This window comes from Saccoglossus kowalevskii, chromosome 13 (genome assembly GCF_978046115.1).
Source record: "Saccoglossus kowalevskii chromosome 13, keSacKowa6.1, whole genome shotgun sequence".
NCBI lineage: Eukaryota > Metazoa > Hemichordata > Enteropneusta > Harrimaniidae > Saccoglossus > Saccoglossus kowalevskii.
Genome location: NC_140653.1, coordinates 30414778 through 30436266, shown reverse-complemented (window position 1 = coordinate 30436266; position 21489 = coordinate 30414778). Strand labels below are relative to the sequence as shown.

Sequence of the window (21489 nt, the reverse complement as noted above, 5' to 3'; positions counted from 1 at the left end):
TACCTTTACCCAGGAATGTTTCGTGTTTGATTCTTGGGTTGATTGAAATGAACTATTTTATTTACCCTTCTTCTCAGCGCAAAACCAATATTTGTCTTAGATTTTGACATTTTATGATCGAAACAATTCATTAAAAATTGGTGGGCTGATTTATTATTTGTCACACCTTATTTTATTGACGTTACATTGGCAATTTTTATGGATGCTTTTTTTCGATTGTAAATGCAAATGGTGATGTTTATAATTGTATTCTATTCAGTGCTAAAAAAACATTTTTAGACAAAAATTGAAGCATTGTTTTATACTTCCGCATCAAATAAAGTCATTAGTTGTTGCATAGTTGACTTGAATTGTTATGAACCCCCAAGAAGCAGAAATATCACAGGTTTTTCGATCGACCATGGTAACATGTACGACGCCATTTTGACAAGATTTGTTCAGCGATTTCAGCATGTTGGTACGCGCTGTTTTTTTCCTATTAAAAACTAGAAGATTAACATATTCCCGATATTAATCTTTACCTGGCAGGAACTGGAATGTTTATGAGTTGGTAGACTGGTTTTGGTACGTATAAGGGTTCAAAAACCCCAAATTTCATAGTGCTAATTTTGTTTACATGTTTTGTTTATGTTGTAGTTGCCCGAATTTGAGGTCAAAGTGAAGACATACAATGAGGTAACGCTTTGCATGACGATAAATTTGCCAATTTTAATGAATATTCTGACAGTATTGTAATCTGTCTGACTTCCTGGCTCCCTAGGCCCGAGTGTGAACGGTTTGTTTGCCCGCAATGCGGTTAGAGACAAAAGAACTCTAGTCGTTTCCAGACCGAGGATAGAAGGACTATGACTAAACTAATAATAAAACACAACAGCCTATTTTTATTAATTGTGATAAATACACTGAACACTACATTCACACTACAGTTATAAATTTCAGTGTCTGCTTTGTCTATGGTGGATCAAAATGGTCATCGGTTGCCACATTCGGTGGAAAATCAAATCGCAAAACAAACTGACATACAACAGTAACCCAATATGTACAACCATCAGACCAAGTTTGAATGAAATCAATTGTTGCATATTTGCTAAAAGAACGAAAACATGTTCAAAATAGAATATTATGTCATTGGGGGGGGGGGGTTAAAAAATGGCTGCTGATCACTCAAATTTGATGTATACATATGCATACAAACATGGTATGTCTCTGCACCAACTTTCAACCAAATTGGCCAAGGATTTTCAAGAAATGCCTAGGGGGAAACAAAAACAAGTAACAAAATGGCCACCATTCAGCCACTTTAAATAAAATCAGGAAACAAGCTGACATGAGCCAGTACCCTGATACGTGCAACCATCATGCAAAGTGAAGTCAGTCCAGGCATGTTCAAAAACTGGTTGATGACATTTTAAAAGTATGATTCTTTGTCATTTTAGGGAAGAAAAATAGCCCCCAATCGGACAATTTTCATCAAAATGAAAAATAACTTGATGTGCATACAAAAATGTATGTCAACTATTATGACATACCTTTGTACCAAATCAGGCAAATCATGTCTAAGAAATGACTCCCAGTGCACACACGTCAGTACAAGGACAAGTATATATATACATAGAATACAATGAAAATTTAATGCACTCACCAGGAATGGTTTGCTACCTGTATTAGTCAAACCACAAATCTGCCAAAGACACAACTGACCACTTTCATCAGCAACTCCGAACTATAAGAACACACATAATAATATTGTGAATAAGAATTTTATTTATATTATGGTCATTAATTAAGTTTGAGATCTGTTTTATTTTTATGATCTGTCATCTAATTCAGATTATCCACTGAAGAAGGGAACACATATTGAATAATTATCAAGAACTATGATTACCTTCTACCATTCTCTACACATTATATCAATCTAACAAATAAATCACTAGGAGCCCATGACAAACAAAAATTAATTAGTTACAAACTCTAATGAAAGTTTTGTAATTATTTTTCATTGTGACCATTTACACAAATTATATAATTAAGTATGCATAGGTAAGCTAATGAGTTGTATCAAATGGTGTAGGGAAAAACAAACAAATGAACTAGTAATTGTTTTCCCGTGTATCAACATTTCAGTAATGCTTTGTGGTAGGATTTGTCAGCCAGACAATGAACTAAAAGACGACAATAACATTAGTTTCTAGTTATTTTCAAGACTTACCTTATTACCCTGTGGATTACAATAAATTCTTGTAACTTTTGGATAGTTGCCAGCAATGCGATGAGTATGTAATTTCTGTGTGTGACCCCATTCCCACAAACTAACACTGCCATCCGTAGAACCGGTCAAATCTAGTAGGAAAACCACACTAGTAAGAGACATGTCCACCTGGAATGACTGGTTGGAACTGGATAGAACCAGATTTGACTAGATCACAATTACCATATACATGTATGTATAGGGAATGTATGTGAATAACAGGAATGTAATGATTTTTTTGGCGGGGGGTGGGGGGGGGGGTGGGGGTGGGGCTAGCAAAATTTGATAATTAGCAACAATACCATTTTAATTTTGTCAACTTAATTAATTAATTAATTTCAACAGTCTTGAAAAATCTTCCATTAATTGCTTGCATTTAAATATTTGTTTTAATGGCTGCAATTACAGTTCCTCAGCTTTCTTCACTTTTATTTAGTGTGACTAACAAAATGCAATAAAAATGTACCCTTTTTTTTGGATTATTGATATTTTTGCTTTGTACATGTATATCAAAGGTTTTGATATGGGCAATGCAATAATAGATTAGGTGTGACCTCATAAACCTGACAATTATTATGATATACAGAGATAAATCAGTGTTCAATACACAGTAAGAATATACTTACAATATGGGAGTGACGGATGTGACGCCATCCTTCTCACCCCATGAACTTGCCTCTTTAATAACTATAATACAAACAGATTATCAATTATTATTACCACGGTTACAAGTCAGATCAGCAGTGTCCTCATTGGGAATTATAACGTGTCACAAGAGGGAGCTAAACACAACTGGACCTGGGGGCATGTCTAATAAGACACAAGGAGGACATGTTTAAAAAAAATGGTGCATTTTTGTTCATTTTTATTAGTTTTTTTGACTTTCATTTCTGCAATATTTTGCCAAAAAACAAAAAAAAATTGTGTAACATGCAGTTTTCAAACTGATATGCAAACAGACAAATCTATTTTTTTGCCTGAGAACTGACGTGATTGAAATTGTCCAGGCTTAAAGTTCATTTCGTAGTTGATAATTGCAATAATATTGTTCTGAGTTGAGACTGATTAAATGTGACAGACGGATGAACACAGTGACATGTTTTCCTCACAGCATTTAGTAATCACAATGCCCACGTACTATATGACACAAACATCACAAAATATACTACAAGACAATATATAGGGAATATCGACTATTGAGTTGTGAAAATCAATACAAAAAACATAATAAAGGTACATTGTGTACATGGATGTACATCATTGGTGTATAAAGCCAAGCCTAGGCAAGGGGGTGAAACCTCTCTTTATCCACATTTAAGAACAAATAGTTCCTTATTTGGAAATTGCATTTCCTAATAAGGCAGAATATAGATGCCCCACTCAAATTATGAAACACTATAATTTGTGGAGATATGCTGACAGATGTATAATAAATCATTGATGAAAAATGCCGCTGGATTGTTGGTTTTCGAAACCTTTTTGTAATCTATTTGTATGACCTGTACTCACCATAGTACTGCCTCTTCCTGTTTGCCGTGATTCAGCTGTCAGAGAACTTGAACTACTTGAAGGCAATATATTCGATGAATTATGAGAAGTCGGAGTTGAAGACGATGAACTCTTTTCTATGTGATGTACGATTGTAAAGTCATCATCAGTTTGACTCCGAGAAGTTGATAAGCTGCAACAACAATGAAAGAATGTATTTATTTTATATTTTTATAGTGAAAACAATCTTATGTTCTTTCCTACACTAAGACTGCATGTTGCGAAAGTCACCGACACTCTGTGCCACTGCTACAAAGTTTCCTGTTGATCACATACTCTCAAAATATTTTAATTTAGAAATTATTAGAAAATTTGGATGGAAACTATTCATTTTTTGTGAAATAATGCTTGACATGGATTACTATGGAAATGTTACAAAATGTATATTTGTGCATTTTTTCAGGCAATCCAAAAAAACAAAAATTAGTACCGGTAATGGATAAAAAAAAACGAGCATCCAAATCAGTAATTACGTGGTAATTTTGAAACAAAATATTTTCATCCCTGTTATTAGGTTAAATAACCTTGAATGAGTAAATTGGTCGACTGTGACATGATGACATAATAAAAATTGATTGAAAGTGTTATCATCCAATGGAGCTTGAAGGATGCATGGTTTAAACTATGAAATGTACCCCCAGAGTTGTCTCTATAATATGTTAAATATTATCAATGTCAGTTTATGTTAAATTACTATCAGTATACAAATACACACCTGTCAGTTTGTGTGTCATCATACCGTTCTTCGATCCAAGCTAGCGGCTGAGGGTTCAGAATCAATGACAAATCCAATTCTAGAATCTCCTTAGATGTGGAAACAACCATACAGCTTGGATTGGCCTGCAAAGTTGAACATAGAAATAGTTTTTATTTTGAAGTTCAAGATGATAAATAAATACCTTGCATTCCATATACACAGTAAAATGATACCCATGATTTATAGAGAAACATTTATGAAACAATGCCTTATGGTGCATAACATGATGATTTGTGAGAACTCAAGACAATGATCGTAAAGTATCGGCCCTTCCACAGAATAAATGATAGGCTTCTATCATATCATGAAAGACAGAGATGAGTTGGAAACGTGCTTGATATTGAGAGATAGAAAACTAATCTAACTAAAATGTTATCAGATAAAAACAAAATCTTTGTTTCAAATTTAGATACACACAAATATATGCACAACAGCACATGTATATTATAATTAATTTGAGTAGGAAACTTGACGATCACTGCTACAAAGACAGAGAAAGAAAAGAGATTGTTTAGTACAAGACCTAAAGACTGTCAGTCACTTATGTTATCCATCTGAAAAGAATAGTTTATAGAGAAATACTTATCATTAAAAATTAATATGATAAGATAGATCCAACCTATTTGTAATCCTGTGCTAATATATACCAATAGAAAAGGTAAGTTAAAGGATTATCAGAGCGCCCTCAAAGTTACTCATTTTTCAAAGAGCGCCCCCAAGAGTAGCACATTGAAAATCTTTTTTTTATGAGACAGTGGTGCTCTTTAAAAAGAATCAGAAAACATAAAGAAATGTAACTAGCTGCTGAATTAATGGAGATTGTCACTAAATAATACATAAATCAGTTCTACAAATTGTAGTCTGGAAAGCAAAGTGTTGATCGTGTTGACATTGAAGAAAAAGAATTGCTATAAAGAAAAGTAAGATTAATGAAGAAGCTATCATAAATCATAAACTTAAATATTGAGAAATCAGACATAAGCTGTAGCCATTTTGTGTATTCAGATAGTACCCAGGAAAAAACCTAAAGTCCAATGGTACCCACGAGGCAGCAGTAAACATTGCTGTATTTTATCAGCTTGTAAACACCTGTTGAATGGTAAAGAATTCTAGTGACAAATACAAGCAGAGAATGTATGTGTTTGTTGTAAAACAAAGATGTTATTAATGTCAGTATATGTGCTATTATTAGAGCAAATTTTTGTTTGTGTTTAAACATAAATATAATCAAAGCTTCTAAATAAAGGCCTATACAAATGAATATTCAAATCCAGCAATCAAATACAAGCCGTGCCACTGTATTTCACCAGATTATTATTGGTGAAACAAAATAATTCTATTTTAGACAAGAATTAAATATATTACAGAAACACATAACAGAATGTTCATTCCAAGAATGCACCACTATTTTCCCACATGATGTCTCTCCAATGATTGGCATGCACAAGTTAATCATAAATATATACATATTCCACAAAGAATGGCATAGAATCACTGTCACCCAAGGAAGGCACATGAAAGGTTGAAGGGGGGTGATGACAATTAAGGTTTGTAAAATACATACACTGTACACTCCATTGTAGGATATATTGACCCAAGCACCCTGTATTTTGTGTGGGAAGAAAAAAAAACAAACAAATAATTTAATGATACAGTGATCTGGGGGAGAGGGGCACGGGTTCACCATTTTTCTCCTGAAAAATAGAGTAGATTGGGTGAGTAGATGAAATTCATGAACAAATAAACAATATACGATGACATAGGTGAATTGGTTGTTATAGCTGTCTGATGGTTTTCTCCTGTTACACTGTGATTTGTCAAGAAGAATAAACATCAGAACAAAATGGCTGGATATGGAGGAAATAAATCAGAGTGTGCATTGAAAATGTTATACCGTAAAACCATTTATTTTTAAAGGATTTTTGGAATTTCAAGATTGTGTGAAAATGAAAATAGAATTTCGCATATGTTCCTGAGACTCCATGTTGTAGAACCCAAGAAAAATGTTCACTGCAAATTTTTACTTTGACTCCTACGAAAACAAAGCAGTTTACAGTATACTAAATAAATTGAACCGAACCGAACAATATTTGCAAATGTTAAAACTTCTAATCCTGATGAAACAGACAAGACATTTTTATAAAACGCGCCAGCGTAAACATACTTACGACATATTTATAAAATGTTCTAACATAATACGTACATGATTGATGGTGAATGCGGATATCTTCTCAGCCTCTTTGTGAATTATACGTGATCTGGCGACTTTGAGTCCACTGTCAATTTCATCTATTATCTCCGCCTAGCATAAAGTGAGAAAAGGAATTACCCGGTACATGTTAAGTTTTTCTTTTCAAATCAAATCAACTTTGTGACAGAATCACTGCAAAGTCACACCAGTATTGCATCAGAGTACAGTTTTGTATTTTCTATCGTAAATTATCAGATCTCATAAAATGCTGTGAATGTATTTGTAAATTTGTAGGAATAATCCCTAGTATGTATAAAATCTGTTTGCTCGAACAAAATTCAGTTTGTTTTAATATAAGCAATCACAATATGAATAACACAATAACGTCTTGACAAGCAAACCCTGTATTTACTCCATCATATTATTACACTATGTACAGTGCCCCCTTGCTATGTCATGGACATAGAAATAAAAAAAACATACAATAAATAAACCCACATGTGCATATGTGCATTTTGTATCCATTTTCAATGCATGAACCCCCTTTCACAAGGAACCTCTGTAAGCCGCAGCCCCTGATAAGTCGTGGTTTTTGCTAGGATCCCGTCACCTCGACTTAGCGAGGGGTCACTGTATATTTCTTCAGCTCAAGTGACATCATTGAAGATCACAGGTATACATTTATATCTGGTTACTCACATCACAGACCTAATTTCTAAAGTCTTACCTCGTGTTCCCTTCCCTTCTTGTTGAAAATATAATGAATGAAGATTTCCTGTACATGGTCTTGACGAACTAAGAAATTCCACAATCTTTTTACAGAAAGTGCAGATCTGCTGTTGGACCTGTAAGAACACAAGAGGTATCTGTGAATATCTGGTTCTAACGACAATCACTGAGAATAGTGAATACAAGTGGCTGTAAGGAGGAGGGAGTTATCCCACAGAAATCTGCTTTGGCAGCACAGAGGCAGGTTTTCTTTAACTTCTTAAACACCATAATTTTTTTACACACAAATATTAATGCAACATTGTGTAAACTTATATGTACATTATATGTATACCGGTAATTTCCCCATTGACTGAAAATCTATTATGCAAATTACACATTTTGGTGAATTGTAATTGTGTGGACCATGTACCAAGGACAGGGGATGAGCAGTTTGATGGGACGCCATTTCATTAAATTTTATACTGTAGGTTTGGTGGGCTGGACAAAATACTGCTGAGTAAAGCAAGTTATGGGGACCTCCATCATGTAGTAGGAAAGCATGGGGATTTCTATCTCACCTGAATGGTGTATTTGATGGCTCCAGCATGGCTTTATATCTAAGAATGGCAGGAGCACCAGTCTGTGGTGTAAATGACAATGGATCATAGGAGATATTAGTGGATATGTAATCTGGGGGAGGACTAGAGAAGAGCTCCAATTTTCCCATCAGCAATTGCTGCCATCTTTCAAGTGTTTTCAAGAAGGAGTGAATCAATGGTGAGGCCACAGGTAATTCTGAAAAAAAAATAGAAACAAGATTTCAATGATAAAATTTGGATGGATACAATATCTATTATTGCAATGGACAGAGAATGAACCTTTTGAAGAAGCCTTTACATGCAGCAATAAAACACAATTCAACACAGCCATGTATATTTCATCTATGCTATGCATCAAATGTTGTGTATGTTTTAAATATGAAACTAACCTGCCAATTCAATACCAGCAACAGGTAGAAAACACTGCAGTTTCTGTAAAACTAATCTTGCTATAGCATATCTCATGAGACACCAACTGTAAGAATTGTAATCAGTATGTTCATCTAAGGAGGACGTTGTCGTGGTGATGGTAAAGACATCATCATCTTCATCCATAGGAGTTTCTTCATCACTCACACTTTCATCTGATTCATAATTCGTTCCATCATTCATTGGTGCTACATATGGCTGTAATAAACATTGAATGGTTATTTTTCACTGTTAAGAAACAGCAAAATATAATAGAATGGATTTTGAAGAATAAAATAATCAATTTGGATGATAACTATGGATGGACAAACAAACTTTGAACACAGGAAATTTCTGACATTATTTATAATAAATCTGACGAGTCTGAGATACCAATTCTGACTTCAATTGCATGGAAACAAGTTGAGTTATTTTCTCTTTTTATAATTCCCTTGAGATTTATTGGCATTTGTAGCGCTTTCCTGCATTTTAATGGTTATGGCAGATTACATGATAACACTTTGCTCGAATCCATCATTGGGGGCGCTGTTGCAAATTCAGAAATATGATATCCGAGTTTATGCAGAGGCAAAGTTCTTCCAGCGTTTGGTTTAATTTTTTTTTTTATCACTGACCCTGCTTAGAATTAAGTATTTTACAAGCAGTAAAAACTACTGGTAGTTACGTCATGGATTTTGTAAAAACTTTCAACTTTGTATGTATGTGTGTGTGTGTTATTAACTGCATAACATTGTTACACAACATTAGTCCAGGAGTACAATTTGTAATGTGACCAATAATTGCTTCAGCTTCAAATTAACAATAGCTTTAACTGTTAGTAAGTGTTTACTTACCTTAACCATAAAGTAATCAATCAGACTGATTTCAGGGGATACAAACTTCTCTTTAAAGGCTGCTCTCTCAGTATGATTTGTAGACGATGCTGCTAGACGACTGGTCACATATGGACTTTGCTGTGGTGTGGCTTTACCAAGAAGACGAAGATGAAGTTGCCTTCTTTGCTTTGCTAACATTTCATCTCCTTCTTTAGAGCCTTGCCATTAAAACAAAACAGTATTACACACATTTCATGCTGTGAGCCATCAGTTTTATCCTCAATTACCAGTAATTGAATCATGTGAAATCAACTGTACATCTTCGGAAATGATTTTTCATTTGCTTTTAAAATGACTTGCCTGTACAATCAATAAATGTTATCATGTGACACATCTACTACAAATTTAAGAATAAAGGTATCAGTACTCACCTTCAGGATGCGTTGTCATGGCAAGTGGTATCATCACCTTAGTCCCTCCTCCAAACACAGCAGACCACATTTTGGCATCAAAGTTGTGTGCTATCAGTCGGTAAAGCTCACCAGGTGTATTGGTTGTCATGGCATGTACAAGTAAGCTGATGTAAACAGCAACAAGGGCCTCACAAAGAAAGATGTTCAATTTAGGCATATCTTCATCCCTCTCAGTTGCTAATAGCGATTGAAGCGATGAAACTCCTGGAAAGAAATTGTGTTATTTACAAAGTTACAAATATGCCTGTGGTCCTGTAGCTCAATGGTCATGGTTAATGAATAAAAACACTTAAAGGTAAAATATCAAATACTTTACATTGTAGTCCTGGCATCCACTAAAAAGAATAATCTCACAGTGCATCATAAATTATGAACGGGATTAGCACAAAGATATCTGAGAAATGAAATATGAGATGCCGAGCCATATGGAATTCAAATAATATGTCAATGACGAGACTCATAGTTTTGTTAAATTGTGTCAAGGTTACGATGTCATTTTTGTTCATTCAGAAACAAGATTTGTAAAATTAACAAGCAGCCTGTTGGCTGAGATAGCTCCGCTGTTAGCAAAGAAGTGAAGATATCATTAGAAAATGAACAATATGTATAGTATCAAAGCAATCGGACTTGCTGTTTTTAACAAGAAGTCAAAAAAATCACTTTTTACCAAAAATTACAAAAATATTCACCAAAATTAGAGAATTGAAGATATCATCACGAAATAAACAAATTTGAGAAAGGTGCACATGTTGTACCTATATATGTAATATCAAAGCAATTGGACTTGCAGTTTTTAACAAGTAGTCGAAAATATCACTTTTTACCAAAAATTACAAAAATATTCACCAAAACTAGAGAATTAAAGATATCATTACAAAATGAACAAATCTGAGAGAGATCGACAGGTAGTACCTATATATGTAATATCAAAGCAATTGGACTTGTCGTTTTTTACAAGAAATCAAAAATATAACTTTTTACAAAAAATGACAAAAATATTCACCAAAATTAGGAAATTAAAGATATCATTACTAAATGAACAAATCTGAGAGAGGTCTACATGTAGTACCTATATATGCAATATCAAAGCAATCGGACTTACGGTTTTTAATAAGAAGTCGAAAATATCACTTTTTACCAAAAATGAAAAAAAATATTCACCAAAAATAGAGAATTTGAGATTTTGACATGAAATGAACAAATCTGAGGTACTTGCAAATCAAATGTGAAAACATTCTGATTTGCGATTTCGAAGAAGAAGTTGAAAATGTAAAGTTGACGACGATGATGACGGCGACGGACAATCAGTAATATGAACAGCTCCACTGTGTCGACTTTGTCGACAGCGGAGCTAACAAAAGACTTACCAGGCCATTTTGAAGGGGCTGTAGTGGGAGTAAGATTTTCTTCTGAGAAATGTCTCTTCCTTGCTCCAATAAGATGACCTGGTCTATAAATGATGTTAGAGTGAGTACCTGCACTATATACTTTCATTCCCTTAGTGGTCGTCTGTTTTAACAATGTAACGCAGCTATCACTGTCACACAGACTCTGGTACACACATGACGACAAAGACGCACTTAGTGTACGTAAAGTTTGTACAACGCTAATATTTTTTCCAGGTCTAGGTGGTGTAGTAAACTGCACAACGGTGTGGAGAATATCATGAGTGACATTGCATAAATGAACAATAGGGTCAGCAACCACAGTCTTAGCGCTCGCCACACTAGCTGATAACAGGGGCAGGGTAGTCGGGAAGGGCAGCGGCGAAAGAAGCTGTTGTTGCGTCTTTTCCTGTTGAAGTTCTTGGAGAAGTAATATCAATTCCATTTTGACGGATGCCAACCCACCTCCAGCTGAACCATGCAAACTAGTGTAACTTAACAACGTCCTAAGAAGATTCTGATTTCTTTTCAACCAGTGTTTTCTCCTTTCTGCCCTTTCTCTCTTAGCTTCCAAGTCCATGCGATCAGCCATGATGACTTCATGTAATGTTTTGCTTTGTTTACTATCATGTTGATTAATTGGAATTTCAAACTGAGTAATGGATTCCACATGATCAGACACTATATCCATAAGTTCAAGTTTGACGTCCTCGTATTCACCACTGTCGTAATTGCACAGTACCCGTAACGCCTCTACTTCCCTCTCCAGCCAGGCATATAGCTGATATCGCAGCTGACCACCATCAACTTCAAACCCTGTAGCCAACGTCCTCAGTTCCTCCATGAGTATTTTCAAGCATGCTTGAAATTTCAACTGTTGAGCCATAATGTCAATTTCCAATGATACAGACTCACTTCCTAAACTTAGTTGTTCATCTTTCTCTTGAGAAGTTAAGTTACTCTTTTCTTCTTCATGTCCGGCAGATTCTGTATCTGATTTCCCAACTGTCTCATCATCATCATCATCATCATCATCATCATCATTATCATCATTATCATTATCATTATCACTCCATGTCAATTCCAGCTTCTCTTCAACCGGCATTCCAACTGGCTGACTCCAGTCAAATAAAGACTCTTTGTTGTCTTTTTGCACAATTGGCTGACCCCAATCAAAACTATCAGAGTTATCTTTCACAAATCCTGAATCAATGATGGTTCCTGTATCAATCATATCTTTGTTGTCGATATGATCACACCTTGATGACACTTGACTGGTAGTTTTTGAAGACACCTCCTTAGACTTCACTTTAGGAAGTTTTGACAATACTTCTAATGCTGAGAGTGGGCATCCAGCGACAAAATGTGCATGAGCAGTCCTAAAAAACAACTGTCTCTCTAACGGTGTGATCTCATCCTGGTAAATCTGGTCAACTGCTTGAATACTGCTGAATCCGGTTATCAACACTGAACTTGGTCCATGTCCATCGCGTCCTGCAAACTGTCGCCTTACCAATAAAGGGTGTGTGCGTAGGTAGTTGTAGAAATTGAAGACATCAGGGTTGGAAGTACACGAGTCCATAAGACTTTGTTTATCACTTAACATGCTTTCAATGCTAGTATCTTGACGTAATGATTTTTCAGGTTGTTCCAGCAATGTTTCCAGTGACTTGGTGTAATCCTTGAGTAACCAGTATGAAATGCTACGAACAAACGGATCAGAACTGACATTCATGTTAAATGACTGTGTACCGCTGTCATCACAACCAAGGATGTTTTCATGCAGAATCATTTTCTGGGTGACTGGAATTTCTAAATCTTCTTCGTAGAGACGTGCGATGACCATAGCTAGCTGAATGTCCTCAAGCTTATCTATACACACTTCTATTGCGTCTTTCAGAGCACCTGCCAGCAGAAAGAAAGCTGCAGCATGCTCAAATCGCTGTTTGCCAAGAAGTGCAAATGCATTTTTCAATGCTGCTCTTCGCCAACGATCTTCTCCAAAATTATTCCTGAAGAATGAAGTCATCCTTGCATCTCCAACCGTTCTGTAAATAAAAACAAATTCAAATGAATAACTATCATGACAATAGCTGATACGAAATTTTTAAATGTGTAGAACCAGTCGGTACAAAATGCTAATGTGCTGAGCACACTGGTTCTATGCTTTTAACAACAAGCTAGTTGTGCTAAACTCACTGGCTCTATGCTTTTAACAACAAGCTAGGTGTGCTAAACACACTGGCTCTACGCTTTTAACAACAAGCTAGGTGTGCTTAACTCAATGGCTCTACACTTTTAACAAGCTAGGTGTGCTAAACTCAATGGCTCTACACTTTTAACAAAAAGCTAGATGTGCTGAACTCACTGGCTCTACACGTTTAACAACAAGCTAGGTGTGCTAAACTCATTGGCTCTACACTTTTAACAACAAGCTAGGTGTGCTTAACTCACTGGCTCTAAGCTTTTAACAACAAGCTAGGTGTGCTGAACTTACTGGCTTTACACTTTTAACAAGCTAGGTGTGCTTAACTCACTGGCTCTACGCTTTTAACAACAAGCTAGGTGTGCTAAACTGACTGGCTCTACACTTTTAACAACAAGCTAGGTGTGCTAAACTCATTGGCTCTACACTTTTAACAACAAGCTAGGTGTGCTTAACTCACTGGCTCTACGCTTTTAACAACAAGCTAGGTGTGCTGAACTTACTGGCTCTACACTTTTAACAACAAGCTAGGTGTGCTTAACTCACTGGCTCTACGCTTTTAACAACAAGCTAGTTGTGCTAAACTCAATGGCTCTACACTTTTAACAACAAGCTAGTTGTGCTAAACTCACTGGCTCTATGCTTTTAACAACAAGCTAGGTGTGCTTAACTCACTGGCTCTACACTTTTAACAACAAGCTAGGTGTGCTAAACTTACTGGCTCTACACTTTTAACAACAAGTTAGGTGTGCTAAACTCAATGGCTCTACACTTTTAACAACAAGCTAGTTGTGCTAAACTCACTGGCTCTATGCTTTTAACAACAAGCTAGGTGTGCTTAACTCACTGGCTCTACACTTTTAACAACAAGCTAGGTGTGCTAAACTTACTGGCTCTACACTTTTAACAACAAGCTAGGTGTGCTTAACTCACTGGCTCTACGCTTTTAACAACAAGCTAGGTGTGCTTAACTCACTGGCTCTACGCTTTTAACAAGCTAGGTGTGCTTAACTCACTGGCTCTACACTTTTAACAAGCTAGGTGTGCTAAACTGACTGGCTCTACACTTTTAACAACAAGCTAGGTGTGCTTAACTCACTGGCTCTACACTTTTAACAACAAGCTAGGTGTGCTTAACTCACTGGCTCTACGCTTTTAACAAGCTAGGTGTGCTGAACTCAATGGCTCTACACTTAACAGCAAGCTAGGTGTGCTAAACTCACTGGCTCTACGCTTTTAACAACAAGCTAGGTGTGCTAAACTCATTGGCTCTATACTTTTAACAACAAGCTAGGTGTGCTTAACTCACTGGCTCTACGCTTTTAACAACAAGCTAGGTGTGCTGAACTTACTGGCTCTACACTTAACAGCAAGCTAGGTGTGCTAAACTCACTGGCTCTACGCTTTTAACAACAAGCTAGGTGTGCTAAACTCATTGGCTCTACACTTTTAAGAAGCTAGGTGTGCTGAACTCAATGGCTCTACACTTTTATCAACAAGCTAGGTGTGCTTAACTCACTGGCTCTACGCTTTTAACAACAAGCTAGGTGTGCTTAACTCACTGGCTCTACGCTTTTAACAAGCTAGGTGTGCTTAACTCACTGGCTCTACGCTTTTAACAAGCTAGGTGTGCTAAACTGACTGGCTCTACACTTTTAACAACAAGCTAGGTGTGCTTAACTCACTGGCTCTACGCTTTTAACAAGCTAGGTGTGCTAAACTGACTGGCTCTACACTTTTAACAACAAGCTAGGTGTGCTTAACTCACTGGCTCTACACTTTTAACAACAAGCTAGGTGTGCTTAACTCACTGGCTCTACGCTTTTAACAAGCTAGGTGTGCTAAACTGACTGGCTCTACACTTTTAACAACAAGCTAGGTGTGCTTAACTCACTGGCTCTACGCTTTTAACAAGCTAGGTGTGCTGAACTCAATGGCTCTACACTTTTAACAACAAGCTAGGTGTGCTAAACTCACTGGCTCTACGCTTTTAACAACAAGCTAGGTGTGCTAAACTCATTGGCTCTATACTTTTAACAACAAGCTAGGTGTGCTTAACTCACTGGCTCTACGCTTTTAACAACAAGCTAGGTGTGCTGAACTTACTGGCTCTACACTTTTAAGAAGCTAGGTGTGCTGAACTCAATGGCTCTACACTTTTATCAACAAGCTAGGTGTGCTTAACTCACTGGCTCTACGCTTTTAACAACAAGCTAGGTGTGCTTAACTCACTGGCTCTACGCTTTTAACAAGCTAGGTGTGCTTAACTCACTGGCTCTACGCTTTTAACAAGCTAGGTGTGCTTAACTCACTGGCTCTACGCTTTTAACAAGCTAGGTGTGCTAAACTGACTGGCTCTACGCTTTTAACAAGCTAGGTGTGCTAAACTGACTGGCTCTACACTTTTAACAACAAGCTAGGTGTGCTTAACTCACTGGCTCTACGCTTTTAACAAGCTAGGTGTGCTGAACTCAATGGCTCTACACTTTTAACAACAAGCTAGGTGTGCTAAACTCACTGGCTCTACGCTTTTAACAACAAGCTAGGTGTGCTAAACTCATTGGCTCTATACTTTTAACAACAAGCTAGGTGTGCTTAACTCACTGGCTCTACGCTTTTAACAACAAGCTAGGTGTGCTGAACTTACTGGCTCTACACTTTTAACAACAAGCTAGGTGTGCTTAACTCACTGGCTCTAGGCTTTTAACAACAAGCTAGGTGTGCTGAACTTACTGGCTCTACACTTTTAAGAAGCTAGGTGTGCTGAACTCATAGGCTCTACACTTTTATCAACAAGCTAGGTGTGCTAAACTCAATGGCTCTACACTTTTAACAACAAGCTAGGTGTGCTAAACTCACTGGCTCTACGCTTTTAACAACAAGCTAGGTGTGCTGAACTTACTGGCTCTACACATTTAACAACAAGCTAGGTGTGCTAAACTCAATGGCTCTACACTTTTAACAACATGCTAGGTGTGCTAAACTGACTGGCTCTACACTTTTAACAACAAGCTAGGTGTGCTGAACTCACTGGCTCTACGCTTTTAACAACAAGCTAGGTGTGCTAAACTCATTGGCTCTATACTTTTAACAACATGCTAGGTGTGCTAAACTCACTGGCTCTACACTTTTAACAACAAGCTAGGTGTGCTAAACTCATTGGCTCTACACTTTTAACAACAAGCTAGGTGTGCTAAACTCATTGGCTCTATACTTTTAACAACATGCTAGGTGTGCTGAACTCACCGACTCTTTACTATGACTCACCTAAACAGACTACTCAGGAGGGACTTCTTTTTCATGGCAAGATAGAATAGAGCTGCATCAAGAGGATTGTTATTCATCTGGAATTGAGATTTAGCAATCTGAAATTGAAAACAGATCAGAGAAAGCTTAGAAAAACTTCTGTGTACTGAAGGCATATAAAGTAGAAATAAGAAAATTTTAAACATTTAGCCTTTTAAAGCTGAAAGCTGTTGGCTATAGTTCTGACGCACTACCTGAAAGCAATCTGATCTCCAGTATTGAAGTTTAAAATAATAAGTAAACAGAAAACAGAAATAATAAAATAAAAAGAATAGATTTGATAAACATCTATGGGTTGTATTCTGTTTTATCAAAGAACACTGATGTGTGCATCAATATCAAGAAATTGTCTTAATTTACAAAAAGTAGGCAACTAATATGCATCATGGTTTACCTAAAATAACCTTATCACATCTGGGGATTAACCCAGAGTACCAAGTTTCATTGAAATCTAATGAGTTTGTTTTTGAAATAATGAAAAATTTTCAAATTCATGCAAATTATATATTGTATATTGCATAGATAGCAAGCCTAAAGTAATCAGGTATGTGACTATTAAATATTAGCTAAAAATTAGCTAATTTATGTAAATTAGACAATTAGTATTCATAAATTTTAACCATAAATTTTAAATCCATAAGGAAACTATCTAACAGTTATTATGCAAATTATGTAATTATAATGAATGGATTTTAAAACTACACTAATCAGGTCTGTTGATTACCCAAAGTAGATACACACCAAGTTTTATCAAAATCTGATGAGTGGTTCTTGAGATACCTGTAGATAACTAAAATCTTCTAATTAGATAATTAATATGCATAGATTTCTACCAAAAACTAAGGTCCGTGCATTATCTTGGAGCATCTATGCAGAAAGATTCACTGAAATTGTAAAAATTGGCTAGTTCATAAACCATGGGTACCAATATGTGTCACTACCCCAATCATAGCAATGGTTTATCCCATTCACTATGTGTACCAATACACTACCTTTTCAATGCATGTCTTTAGGGTTATATTACTCCGTATCCACCAGCCGACTCCGACAGCTCGCAGTTCTGCCCATTGAGGATCACCTCGTTGCATTGCTGGTATCATGGCTAGAATCTCCTGCTGTACCTCTGAATGGAATGCCCAAGCAAACGAGGCAGTCGATAAGCCTTGCTGCTGTAGCTGGAACCGCAGCCGGGGTGGAAGTGCTCGCAATAAACCATTGTGGTGTCGCATCGCCAAAAGAAATCTCAGACCACATTCATCTAGTGCATCAGCTGATTAAAAGAGTAATTAAATAAAAGTAATAAATATGAATGATACTATTGGTTTGCTACTGACGTGTGTCAATTCTATGATAGGAAGGAAGGGATTGATTTCATGGACATTCATAAAACCATTTCATTTTGTTTTTCACAAGCTCAATTACCATGGCCCAGACTTCTCTTTCAAAAAATGTGTTAGAATGGACATGAACATGTAGATACCAAGATGACAGCAATTCTGCCATTGGTTCTGTTTCATGGGTGTGGACAAATAAAAGAATGTCATGGAAACCAACCAATAAGGTGGGAACAAAAATGAAGCTAATAAACATACAGCTACAACTAAGTACAACAAGTAATTGCATTACATAGTCCATGTGAGTTCTCAAGTTTAAGAATTATGTAAATTTTGAACGTGAGTGGTCAAAGCATGTCACGACATAGCTCTTGAATATGATAAAGTGGATCTTACCTGCATTTTCATTATTAGTGCTCAATCTACCAGAACTAGCATAGCCAGCTCCTTCCTTACCAAGCACAGTACCTAAACAATTAAAATAACAAATATGTCAAAGAACAAAGTAAATTTGTAACACCAACTCAGTAAGTAGTGCTATTCAAGAAGGCATAGTAGAGAAACAAAATTTGTCCTGCTATTCGAAGGAAACACGTCTCGTACTCCTTATTTTTTTTAGAATATACTTGTTCAAAAAGTGATGATTAAAATTTCAATTTCTAAGTATAATTCAATTTGCACACTAATTCATGATAATAGAAAATGCCAAATTTGAGGGGAAAACCATAGCAACATTTACACTATCAACTATTTACACTTAAGTGCAATCTTAAAGCTGGTTTACATGAGACAACACACTATAGTGCATACTCAACAAATCAGAATGCTCTTTAGCCAAGTATTCTGACCATTGTAAGATTAACACTGGTTGCAACTCTGCCACTCTTGTACATTGTATCTTATCTAGAGGTGTATACTAGTTCACTGTGAGATTTTGCGAATTGCGAGAAAGACACAGACTGAATTTTGAACTTTTTTTAAGCAAGTCAAAATGCCGATCTTTCAGACAGGAATTTGACACTGAGATAACCTTATTCCAGCAAACTTAACCATTATCAATTTTTTGAAGCCACTATGTTGTTCTGTTTGACGTTTCATTTCATGAACAACATAGGATCTTGCAGGGAATGGAAAACAGTCTATTCATGATTTAATTACTCAATATATAAATGGCAATTCCTAATTTACAGGAAGGGCATGTATAACATAAAGCATGCAGACAGGTAATTACTCACCATCTGTGGTTGTTGATGTTTTACTACCAGCCAAATCCATATGAGTGGTTGCAAGAGTGTCGGCCAACGCCAACAGATACATCTGTTCAATACTGGTTAAACCTGGAAGATGAACATGTGTCAGATGATTGGTCAGTAACCTCACTTGTGCTAATCCAAAATACGCTGGGTTACGAAGTCTCATGGTCACTTCAGGTGATGCCTCAGGTCTTCTCGGCGGGCTACCTAAAATCAACTCATCATCATGTACATTGGGAGTAGTAAACAACTCAGCGTAATATTCATGGTCACTTTCAGCATCGGGGTGTGCCAAATCATTGACATAGCTACCATGATTGATGTCAGGTTTTTCTGAACTGGAACCTGTCTCAGCATGATCTGCTTCCATTAAAGCATACAATGGCAGTGGAGGAATAGATGTGATTTCAATGTAGTCAAGATGTTCTTCCTCTGTTAGTACTGATACATCAGCAGGACTAGCACTGATGCTGTGACGGGCTTGATTGTGGCCTCTACCATGTAGTTTTGGACGTGGTTCACTGTGTCCAATTACAACAGCCTTTGTCGCTGCATCTTCTCCAGCAACACACCTGACAAGATGAGCAAGGATTGCTTTAACTCGGTTGATTTTACCACATTTCATCAATTCCATAAGCTGGTTAGGATGATATTGTGGAAGTACCGGCGACACAAGCTGTGCTGCTTCAAAAAGACCACACTGCTGAATCAAGTTGCTCTTGGAGTCATCACTCTTGGAACCAGTTTTCTGTACATTTTGTGATTCCGAATCAGATCTGCTGCTACTAGAGTGTGCCTTTCTCTCTGTGATTGTAAGAGGGATTGACTGTGTGCTGGAAACTGCTATTAAGTCTTTTGGAGATTTCTCTTCTGCTACATTAACCTGTGAATGATCATCACTCTTCCACTGTGAATAAACATGCATCTCACTTTCCATTCCGACAACTAAGATACCATCTCTCACCCATGATAACATCATTGGTAGTGGAGGAAGGCTATCTGCTGAACACAGCTCCACTGTTCTGAGCGGTACCCACTTTGGTTTAAACCCCTCTTCTTCATGTGGTAGTGTTGGAGCAACATGGAGACTTTTCTGACTTATTAGAGGATTGCGAAATGAAGACTGTTTCTGTTTATTACTTGATGATGCCAACTGTGACAGATTTGCCATTTCACCAGAGACAGGAGCGTACATCACGATTTTATTCCCAACACCAACAGTTAAAATATGAGAACCATCTTCTTTGGAAACCCAGTCAAGCTGGACCATCCTTTTCTGCATTATCATTTGCCGCATGGAGTTTTTACTGTCTCTGCAATCACTGTTATCCCGCACATGATTCTCATCTTGATGTTCACCAAACTGCGAGAAATTTTCAATCTTTGAACTTCGTTTCATCCTTTTGTAATTTAGGATTTGAGTTTCAAGTCCTCCAATTTCAAGAGTGACAGGAAAATCTGGAATAGTGACCTTTCCAATATGGATGGAATCCTCAAGCAGCCATTTGGACCCACCAGTAGACTCGCACTCAAAAACAGAAACTGATATATTTAGTTTATTCTCCCGGTCAGAATGAATCATCTCATCGACTTTGTAAGCACACGCAAACCGACTGTTATAAGCGCAGCTCACAGTAAGAGGTTTACCGTCCACTTCCACAGCACTTGAAGAAGCTTTCTGGGTGATTAACTCCCACTCCTCCCACTGATAGTTCAAAGTGTTGAAGACGTCATCTATTTGACCTTTTATGTTGGTGTCACTTGCAGTGGTTAAAAAGAACGCTGGGTTATCAGCTTTCGTACCGCTATCAGACATTTTACAATGCCAGAACCGCACTTTGCCATCTGAGCATGCAGCACTGATTAGGTAAGGTGCCGTGCATGCTGGGTAAATTGAAGATGAACTTAAGTGGCCTGCTGCTGGTGTTGCACTTACTATATCCACTCCCTCTGGGAGATTCAATCTGTGAGAGCAGACTTTACTTGATGTGATACACAATTTTGTTGTTTGCACGTGATGAGGAAGTGCCTGGAATTGCAATGGGCTTTCACTTCTAGACGATTCATCTGAAGATGAGACAGGGTGAACGTCTGGGGAGCTGTCCTCGTACTGGAACTGTTCGCCATCTTTTGTACTAGCTGAAATGAGAAAAATAAAAATTCCAATAAATCCCTTCAAATGAAATATTTCTTGCTTAGTAATCTACAAATATCTAATCTGGCCAAATCTTAAA

General features: G+C 36.9%; 1 protein-coding gene across 1 annotated transcript in view; it reads right to left on the bottom strand.

Moving 5' to 3' along the window:
• The window catches only part of LOC100370854 (dmX-like protein 2), a 72811-nt gene that overhangs the window by 7246 nt on the left and 44076 nt on the right, over nt 1-21489 (bottom strand). Inside the window, exons 15-31 of the mRNA XM_085507401.1 lie at nt 19238-21394; nt 18399-18470; nt 17661-17938; nt 16630-16727; nt 11139-13204; nt 9730-9975; nt 9317-9516; nt 8444-8681; nt 8034-8250; nt 7472-7589; nt 6757-6855; nt 6118-6156; nt 4512-4636; nt 3758-3929; nt 2875-2935; nt 2210-2340; nt 1643-1723 (exon numbers count right to left, since the gene is read on the bottom strand). Of these exons, the coding sequence (XP_085363527.1) occupies nt 1643-1723; nt 2210-2340; nt 2875-2935; nt 3758-3929; nt 4512-4636; nt 6118-6156; nt 6757-6855; nt 7472-7589; nt 8034-8250; nt 8444-8681; nt 9317-9516; nt 9730-9975; nt 11139-13204; nt 16630-16727; nt 17661-17938; nt 18399-18470; nt 19238-21394 (6398 nt within the window). The remainder of the gene's footprint in view (nt 1-1642; nt 1724-2209; nt 2341-2874; nt 2936-3757; nt 3930-4511; nt 4637-6117; nt 6157-6756; nt 6856-7471; nt 7590-8033; nt 8251-8443; nt 8682-9316; nt 9517-9729; nt 9976-11138; nt 13205-16629; nt 16728-17660; nt 17939-18398; nt 18471-19237; nt 21395-21489) is intronic.